This window comes from Haliaeetus albicilla, chromosome 32 (genome assembly GCF_947461875.1).
Source record: "Haliaeetus albicilla chromosome 32, bHalAlb1.1, whole genome shotgun sequence".
Taxonomy (NCBI): Eukaryota; Metazoa; Chordata; class Aves; order Accipitriformes; family Accipitridae; genus Haliaeetus; species Haliaeetus albicilla.
Window position 1 is genome coordinate 1,027,303 of NC_091514.1, and position 10,176 is coordinate 1,037,478.

General features: G+C 45.3%; 1 protein-coding gene across 1 annotated transcript; it reads left to right on the forward strand.

Moving 5' to 3' along the window:
• The first annotated feature begins 1,208 nt into the window (after positions 1 to 1,208).
• Positions 1,209 to 6,298, forward strand: LOC138683218 (E3 ubiquitin-protein ligase RBBP6-like). The gene is made up of 4 exons (XM_069774765.1): positions 1,209 to 1,386; positions 1,506 to 1,602; positions 2,444 to 2,583; positions 4,649 to 6,298. The coding sequence occupies exons 1-4, from the start codon at positions 1,349 to 1,351 to the stop codon at positions 4,926 to 4,928; spliced, it is 555 nt and encodes a 184-aa protein (XP_069630866.1). The 5' UTR covers positions 1,209 to 1,348; the 3' UTR covers positions 4,929 to 6,298.
• Positions 6,299 to 10,176: the final 3,878 nt, after the last annotated feature.

Here is a 10,176-nt window from a genome sequence, read left to right on the forward strand (position 1 = left end):
TGACACACGCCGCTGCAAGTGGGCGGGGGGGGGGGGCTGGAAAAGGAGGGGCTGGAGGAAGCGCCGGAGGGGGTGCAGCTGACGGCTCAGCAGGCATAGGCTCAGGCAAAGGCTCAGGAGGGTGCCTGATTTCCCCCGCAGGGGGGTGTTTCCTCCTCTGCCACAGTCTCCAACCCCCGCTGTCTCCCAGTTATCACCTCCGCAGGTGGCCGTTCCTCCCACTCTCTCAACTGACGGTATAAATCTCCCTTGACATCCTTGCCTGGAACCCAGTCCAGGAGGCATTCCTCTAAGTCCTTCCGAACCACCCGCCGCAACTCCTCCCATGGATACTACGGAGGGGGCACATCCAGCCCCGCTGGTGCCGTCCCTACAGGAAAAACCTCCGTCTCTGCCGTACCCTCCGCGTCCATGCCCTCAATCAGAGATGGACCGCTCTGTGAACCCCGCTCCATGGCCGCCCACTCCGTCTGAGTCTGACTCACTGTCCCCGAGGGCACTATCTCCCGCTGTTTCTGAGGCGGCGCTTCATCCGCAAACAAAGCAGCTCGCGCCACCAACCAGCACGCCCCAGCCTTCCATCCTGCGCAACCACCTTCTCCACCTTTCCCCAACTTTGCAATCGTTCAGCAGCTCCACGCTCGCCCGCAAGCGCAGATTGGAGCAAAGACTCCCGAATCTCTCCCCATTTGGGAGGGCTCAAAACTTCTCTAGGAGACCCAATGTCTCCCCGGCGCAGCATCTATAGGATGCATTCGCCCGTGGGGCCCTTCCTAATCGAACCGCAGGCACCCTCCTCATCAGCCAATACCTTTAATACCTTAATCACTTGCGCAAGTTCCATCTGCGCCTGTGCGACCGATCACGTCAGGGTCACCACTATGTAGTGTTTGCTACATATCAAGGTGCTGCGACTAGATCACTGGTCGGCCTGGACCAGGGAAAGAGACAGATAACACACACAGTGTGAGCATCAACTTCCGCCTTTTATTGCGCAGTTAATTCCTTTTATACTAACAAGGGTAAGCGGGATTACGGATACGTCATAGGGCTGCGACTAACCCTCCATCTTTCCGTGACATCGTGAGATCTTCCAAACGCCAAACCCTACAATAATGGTGTAAGGGCTCCCCAGAACATCTTCAGGACAGCGGTATTTTCTATAAGCAGCTGTTTTCATGCAACCTCAGCTAGTGTTGTGCTGCTCTTTACAGGACTGGGTGAGCGGTGTTGTCCTTGGCTGTGTGGGCTTAAACGTGCTTCTAATGTGCTTTTCAAATAATTGCCTGTTAAACAGACTGCCAATCTGGCTGAAACCAGTGCTTCCGAAGAAGATAAAATAAGAGCTATGATGATACAGTCCTGCCATGAATATGATCCAATCAAGTAAGTGTTGATAATGTCAAATCTGTTCTTTGAAGATTATGGAAAAAACTGTAGCGGTCTTTGGTTTAACAAGAGAGACACATGCATACCTTGTTCGTTTATTCCTCCAAATCTTGTAGTTACATGAAGAAACCCTTGGGTCCACCTCCATCATCATATACTTGCCATCCTTGCAGAAAACCTGGCCACTCTATAAAGAACTGCCCAACAAATGGGGTAAGATTGTGGGGGACTTCTGGTGTTACTTGGTTTTTAATTGTTTTACCCTGGCAGTTAGGTAACAAGTACATGAATGCTCACGTGAAGAATTGTTTCTCTTGGGGTGAAATACAGAGCTTATATGGCAATGTTGCAAAGCCTTTCGGAATTCAAGGGAAACCTGGAATTAGAAATGTAAAATTTTCTTTTTTTCTATGTCATGGACATGAAATGTGTCCATAGATCTTTCTCTGTGAACTTGCATGCGTGGTTTTGTACGTTTCAATGTTATTGGAAATTTTTCTGGTTTTAACTCTTTTTAATGACAGTTCATAGGTTTTAGTATTTCATATAAAAAGATGTTTCTGTTGACCCCATCTACTGAACATTTGTGTGTTTTAATTAGACAAGCCTCTGGTTGCGTCTTCATGCTGTTTAATGTTAGTCACTGAATGTACATGCATGAGGTATGAATTTAGCCTTCATATAGAGATGGTGAATGTAAGTTTCCCCAGGGAGTGATTCAGAGCACTGAATTAAGCTCTCCCTCTGAATTGCCCTTTGGCGGAGGAGGAGCGGCTTTGTGTCTCTTCTCTGAGTGGATGGTGAGCTAAGGGCTGTTTCACCCTTAAGGAACCTGAAGTTAAGCCAAAGAATGTCGACCGAGTTCAAAACACTGCTCAAGCCTTTGGAACATCCTTGCTGTATTCATTTAGGAAAAGAAGTATTTTAGTCAAGCGACCCTTACGCTAGGTAAAAGGAGAGGATTAAAGGCTCTTGCTGCTTAAAATCATCATTGAAATGTCATTTTAAGTGTGGGTCTTAAGATGCAGTATGTCTGCATTTCTTGTCTCAACAGGACGAAAGTTTTGGGTCTGTTTCCAGAATGAAAAAGAGCACAGGAATTCCAAGGAGTTTCTTGGTGGAGGTGAAAGATCCCAATACGAAGGGTGTTATGCTGACAAAAACTGGAAAATACGCAATACCGTGTCTTAATGTGTAAGTATGGAATTAATTGGACCGACCAAAAAGTGAACGAGAGAAACCGTGCATAAATGTCTGTATTGGCTTTGTGTGGCAAGGTTTTGGTAGCGGGGGGGTTACAGGGGTGGCTTCTGTAAGAAGATGCTGGAAGCTTCCCCTGTGTTCGAGAGAGCCCATACCAGCTAGCTCTAAGACGGACCCGCTGCCGGCCAAGGCCGAGCCAATCAGCGATAGTGGTAACGCCACTGTGATAACATTTGTAAGAAGGGGAAAAAATTTGGGACAGAGGGAAAACAGCAGCTGGAGAGAGGAGTGAGAACATGTAAGAGAAACAACCCTGCAGACACCAAGGTCAGTGAAAAAGGAGGGGGAGGAGATGCTCCAGGCACCAGAGCAGAGATTCCCCTGCAGCCCATGGGGAAGACCATGGTGAGGCAGGCTGTCCCCCTGCAGTCCATGGAGGTCCACGGTTGAGCAGATATCCACCTGCAGCCTGTGGAAGACCCCACGCCAGAGCAGGTGTGTTCCCGAAGAAGGCTGTCACCCTGTGGGAACCCTGCGCTGGAGCAGGCTCCTGGCAGGATCTGCAGCGCCGTGGAGAGAGGAGCCCATGCTGGAGCAGGCTCGCTGGCAGGACTTGTGACCCTGTGGGGGACCCACGCTGGAGCAGTGTGCTCGTGAAGGACTGCACACCGTGGAAAGGACCCATGCTGGAGCAGTTCGTGAAGAACTGCAGCCCATGGGAAGGACCCACACTGGAGGAGTTCATGAAGGACTGTCTCCCATGGGAGGGACCCTGCACTGGAGTAGGGGAAGAGTGAGGAGTCCTCCCCCTGAGGAGGAAGGAGCAGCAGAGACAAGGTGTGATGAACTGACCGTAACCCCCATTCCCTGTCCCCCTGCGCCACTGGGGGGGGAGGGTAGGTAGAGAATTCAGGAGTAAAGCTGTGCCTGGGAAGAAGGGAGGGATGGAGGGAACATGTTCTGACATTTGGTTTTATTTCTCATTACCCTACTCTGGTTGATTTGTAATAAATAGAGTTAATTTTCCCCAAGCTGAGTCTGTTTTGCCTGTGACGGTAATTGGTGAGTGATCTCTCCTGTCCTTATCTTGACCCACAAGCTCTTTGTTATATTTTCTCTCCCCTGTCCAGCTGAGGAGGGGGGGTGATAGAATGGCTTTGGTGGGCACCTGGCGTCCAGCCAGGGTCAACCCACCACAACGTCTGAGTGGCAATGCAACGAGGTTGACCTGCATCTGTAATGAGGAGGGAGGAAGCGTTGTCATTGTATCTTAACCTTAAAATCTGTGATGCTTTGTAATGTTAATACAGGGTGGTCGTACTGTTCATGCCCCAGGAACTTGGTTAAACTTGTGGTATGCTAAGAACCTGTATTTCTGCAAAAGATTTCAGTAGTGGTTACAGTGGGAGTCGTTCTCTGTGAAAGCTCGTTTTGCTTCTGCTTTGTGTTTCAAAGGCTTCTTGCAAAGTTTAACAAATAGCTGTTGGGCTGAGATTTCCTCCCTCTGAGTTTTATTAGATCTTATGGGTGAAACAGGCTGCAGATTTCCTGTTGCTATGAACTAAGAAAATACTGCTGTGTGCTGACAAGAGTGGCTGTTTTAAAATGCACTTGGTAGCACTTTGGGGTTTCCGTCATGGATCTCCTTTTGTAGAAGCTGTAACATGGACTTCTTCCATTTATAAAATGTAATTACGGGGAGACTAAGTTTAACCTGAGCCTGAAATTTACATTTAGCCTCTGGCAAAGGAGAGGTGGGACTCATTTCACCTGATTTCTAGCTGCCAAGAAATGATTTTTTCTCATCTGAGCTAATTTCTTTGTTGATCCACTGAATGGGAGAGCTCTGCAGCAGGAAAATTGTTCCCCCTTCCCTATTCTAGTGTGGTGGCTATAGAAAAGTAGTTTCAACTAAATGCCTATGTTTTAGAAGGCTAATGTGGAGTGAGAAGAATTCCATCTCCTGTCTTCCTTTGATAATATCCAAACCTTGGAAAAGTTTTCCTTTACCCACCTTTAATTTGTTTCTTTTTCCTTCCCCTTTCCCCTCCTCCAGGGAAGCTTATGCTAGAAGAAAGAAGGAAAAGCCTCCCTTTTTACCAGAGGAGCCATCCTCTTCCTCCTCAGATGATCCTATTCCAGATGAGATTTTATGTCTCATTTGTAAGGAGATAATGACTGATGCAGCTATTATTCCCTGCTGTGGAAACAGTTACTGTGATGAATGTAAGTGTGAGCTCCCATGTTTGTTAATTCAAAACAGCACATCTGCTCTTCTGAAAGCAGAAAGAGGAGATAGCGAAATTACTTTGTTACCAGTTCTATTTTATACTTAAATATACCCTGACTAGGAAAGGGCTCTTCTCGTTTAAAGGGGAAAAAAAGCCACAGAGCTTTAATAGTTAAATAAATGAATAGTAAAATAAATAGCTTTTTAGTTAAATTTACATGCGGAAGGACGAGTATGAGAGGAGTGGCTGATTGTGCAGGTGATTGCAGTATTGGATATTGAGTGCATTTAGTTTGCCCACAGCCCTTTCTCTCATACAAAACTATATAGCCAACTCTGGTGACTTATGGTGGTCTGCAACAAATGCAGAGTTAGAGGCATTTAATCCACATTTTTCTCCACGGGAGAGTTGGTTAAAACCTTCAGAACGCGAACCTAGTAATGGTTTTTTGAACCTACTATTCGTTTTTTTGAGACAAGTTTTATTCGTTAACCTCGAGGGTGGGGACTTCTCACTGTACTATATAGTGGGAAAAAGACTAGCTGAAACATCAAGACACAGCCTACTCTACATCTTCAAATGTTACAACAGTGACATACCAAAACTCTAGAGTTATTTGCTGCATACTAGACATTTTTTACGCTATTGAACCTTTATAGCTTCATGCTCTCAATTCAAGACCATATTCACCTGTTGATCATATACGTGTTTTTATAGTTGATTAGAACCCCCAAAACTTCCTTAGTTTGGCTAAATGCTATTTTGATTATTCTAATTGTACACAGGTATTAGAACAGCCTTACTGGAATCTGAGGAACATAGATGCCCAGAGTGTCATCAGACAGGTGCTTCGCCTGATGCTTTAGTGGCCAACAAGTGCCTACGCCGGGTAACCTGATGACTTTTACGTAAAGTGCTTGTAAGAATAGGCTCTTTGTAAAAAGCTGAAAGGGAAGGAAATATTAATTTACATCTGCTTAAGCAAGGTTGGATTGAATAAGGCTAAATTTACCTTTCCAGTACATTATCTGTTATCACAGAAGCTTACAACTCCTTGGAGACAATCTGGCAAATTCAGGTCATGCTTTTGTTTAACGTGATTGCCTCGCTTTCAAATTCTGTGTTAACATGGCAGTACTTTGAATACAGACACTCTGAGTTACCAATCACTAGTATCAGTGTTTAATGTGATGTGTTCATGTATCGGCATGTTGATTTCTTTTGGGATTGATAGCATTTACAGCTAATTACACAAGTAATTTTACTCTGTGGAGGCTTTTGTTTTTATATCTGCTGAAGTTTCATATTACCTTTTTGTAAATGTTCTTCTGCCTCTAGGCTGTGAGCAACTTCAAAAATGGAGCTGGTTACAGAAAAAGGCACTGTCAGCAGATTTGGCACCAACAGCAGCAGCAGCTGCCACTGCCACCACCCCCACTCGTGACTCTTACACCTCCTGCTGCTCTGGTGACTGCTGCTGAAGCTTCCACATATTCGTCTCTGTCAATCAGCAGTTTGTTGGAAGAGAAGGTAAGCTGTGTTTCAACAATTTCCCAATAGAAACCAGCCTCCAGCATTCTTTTTTGAACAACTTAGTTGATTCTGATGGAGCAAATCATTGGAAAAGTCAAGGCTGTTATTTTATGACAATTTTGAGTTTCTTCAGTTTAGTCGTCTCAAATAGCCAAGCTGCTTTCTCTCCATTGGAAAGAGAAGAGCCTGATTTATCTATTATTGCTGTGCCAAGTCAGTCCTTCAGTTTTTTATATACTTGATGTTAGATAGACTGCAAGGGTGCACTGTGTTTATAAAATCTCAAAGAGAAATCCAAACAAAAATCGGGATCCATCCCACAGATGATTTAAAATCTCAGATTCAGTAAGCAAGAAAATAACAATGCAGGGACAAGAACAGGCCAAGTACATCATCATGAGGCAACAGCACAGGAAGCGTATGTGGAAGAGGTTAAAAGAAGTTTGAGAGAAGATGAGTTAATATTTGTGCAGGACTTTGAAGGTTAGAAGTGCGAAATATGAAGTGTCTCAAGGAGTAGCAGAGGAGCGGTGGGCACATGGCACGTGGGAGATGGGAGTTTCTGTTAAGCATGGGCAGCCTCCACCCGCAGCTGCAAAGCTGAGTGTAAGGAGAGAAGACCGAGGGGAGTGTTGGGGGTGAGGATGTGGAAGGCAAGTATGAGGATCAACAAATGAGTGTAATCTCACATGAACAGAAAGCAGGAAGAAAAATGCTTAAGTTGAGAACAAGAAGTGCTCGCACCATGCTCCCGCTTCCTTCGCTTTCCTCTTTAAAATCAGACAGAGTGTAACAAACAGTGACACATATTTTTGGGTTTCTTTAGAGGTCCAAATCGAGGACGCCCGCACAGTGAGTGTACCCAAAGGACTCAGGCCCCAGCACTACCAGAATCAACACCAGTCCTTGTGCCTGTGCCTCCAGCTCCCTTGTATCCTCCAGCACGCCATGCACTTCCTCTTCCACTGGGGGTACCACCACCACTGTTTCCTCCTCAGTTTCCACCTGGCCAGCCTCCATCTGCTGGGTGCACCGTCCCCCCTCCAGGATATCCCCCAGCTCCTGCAAACACATCATCAGCTTGGGTTCCAAGAGCAGTACCCATGTCTCCTTCAATTACCATCCCAAGGACTCAAGCATCTCCTTTCTCTAGGGAGGAGTTTTACAGAGAACAACGGAGTCTTGAAGAGGAGTAAGTATTTGGCTCAATGAAGCTGCTTTGTTCTTCATTTTTGTATTTTGATCGCATAACGAGCTGCAGTTACACTCAAGTGCACCTGACATTAGCAAATATGACAGTGTTTTTTCCAGTATACTTTTTTGTTGCAGATGGTAAACATGCAAAACTAAACCAAGACAAATGTAATTCTAAACCTTTCCCTAAAACTTGTAGGAATGCTAAACTGTTTTTGCTGAAATAGGATGTTCCCCTGTTGCATTTGCATGCAGTCTATATTTTCTCATATTGGCCCTGTTTTGTTTCTTGGTGCCTTTTTGTAATAAAGGTCAATCTTATTTTAACAGGGAAAAGAAAAAGTCCAAACTCGATGAGTTTGCCAGTGATTTTGCTAAGGAATTCATGGAATGTAGAAAGATTCCAAACGAGTGTAGGCATTTGCTTTCCAGGTAACTGGTTTACATGTCTGTAATGGAGAAGCAGGTTGTCTGGAAGAATCAGGGGGAGTTCCACTGCACCTCTCTCTCATTGGATGGATTGGATGATTCAAGGGATTAGCAGGGATAGGAGTTCCATATGTAGGTTACTAGCTCAAATATGGCAGAGATTACAGTTGACTGATAGTGATAATGGGGCAGCAGCTGTTAAGGAACAGGGGTCTCTTTCCCTAAAGCTTCTCTGCAATGACATCCTTCACCTCCTGAGAGCTGTGAGGAGGCTAGGAACTGAATAGGTGTAGTAGCCTGATTTTCTGTACCTACCTATTCTGATTGTAACCATTACCTCAAAGCACATCGGAGGAGATATGTGAGAGAAATTGTCTTCCTCTTTTGTCTATCTCCTGTGGATACACGGAGAGATTTTAAGCTGGACTGCAAACTGGTGGCTTCCACTAGAATTTTGTTGACATTGTTAAATGAAAAACAAGAAAAACTTGTGAAGAAAAAACTCAGGGAGGCTGATGTTTTCTATCCCCCAAAAAAACTTGGGCGGGAGTCTCAATAGCTGTCTCTTAGCAATGCTGTCAGTAGCTTTCCTAGAGTAATGGCATTGAGTCATATTACTCGAGGCTGGGTTTAGAAGCGTTTAGATATGACTTTTTCTTGAAGCGCTGTCACTGTCCTTGGTTAGAGCTAGAGGTATGTGCAAGATTTTGCTAGGACATTGGGCTAGAAGTGTTGTTTGTAAGACTGCAGTACAAGTATTTTGCATCCTGTACAAATTGCCAAAGAAGTAGTGAAGTTAAAGAGACTAAGCTGGCATTTTAAAATTGAGCTTTACTGTCTTCAGGCCAAAACGTGTTTTCCTGGTGTTTGATACTGCACTGTAGCCATTAAGACTTGCTCTTTTTGCATCCTACTGCAACAAAAATGATTTGTGCTGCATGTAGTTGCAGAGTAGTGAAAAAAAGTGTGCATTCACATAGCAGTAGAGCCCACTATACACCACCTTATATCAGCGTCCCGATCCAATATCGGGGAAGGTTCTTAAATGATCCCAAGAGTGAGATTAAGACACAAACGATGTCAGATGCTGTACAACCTTCCAAGTTTTATTTTCTATAACAACCTACAACTGCGTAGAACAGAGGGAAGAAGAAAGGAAAACGAGGCAGACCTAAGCAAGAAAACGGAAGAGAGATGGCAAGACTGGTTACCACCACCACGAAGCCAGCAATGTCCCCCTGAGTCGGTCCCGATGCAGGTGATGGAGGGTAGGGTTCTTCTGCTGCTGCCAGCCAGGTGTCTTTCCTTCAGGTTCAGGTGTCACAGTCCTTCAGACGTCTTCCAGGTTCAGGCCTTCCGCTTTCGAGTGGGGAGTACGCAGTTCTTTTATTGTCCCAGTCCCCACGATTTCTCTGAAAAGTCCACCCATTTCCACAGAACTCATTACCATATGTGCCGCCCCGTGTCCCTCCATGGGCGCATGCCCAGGTGTCATGGTGGTTTCTTCACCTTGCTTGTGGGCAAGCACAGCTCGGCAGGCACGGATATGGTTGTTTCTTCAGGGACATGTTGTGCATACTCCCCCACAACAACAGGATGTTGAGGCAGCAGCAATGTCGAGACAGCCAGCCAACACAGTCTCTCACAATCAGCCAATAGCTATGGTAGTTCATGTGGTAGAAGTGAGTGGAAACAGACTTACCCTTCCTCTATGTCTTTCCACTAACAAAGCAACAGCTGTTCTGTCTTGTGAGCAGAAACTTTTACATGTTAGTAAGTTGTTCAGTTGGCAGTAGCATTATGTCAGCAGCTGAAAGAACATAAGTGTATGGAGAGTCAAACCCCCAAACCAAATCTGGGAGGAAAAAACTGGGGAGAGTGACTGTTTTGAATTAACTTCTTGTGTGTGTGTGTGTGTGGTGTTTTTTTTAAGGTCCAAGCCTCCTTCTAGTGCTTCATCTTACTCTAGAAGTTTCTATACCTACTCCAAGTCAAGACCAGATTCTTCCCCCTCTCGCTCCCACTCTCGATCATTTTGTCGTTCCCATTTGCATTCCTACTCGCAATCGCAGCTGTATCCAAGAAGAGGCAAAGGGAAGAGTCATAACTATTGTTCTAGGTCGAGGTCACCTGGTAATAGAGCTGGAAATTACCCTGAAAAATCTTCTGGAAGAGCGAGCCCTGTCATCAAAGATCC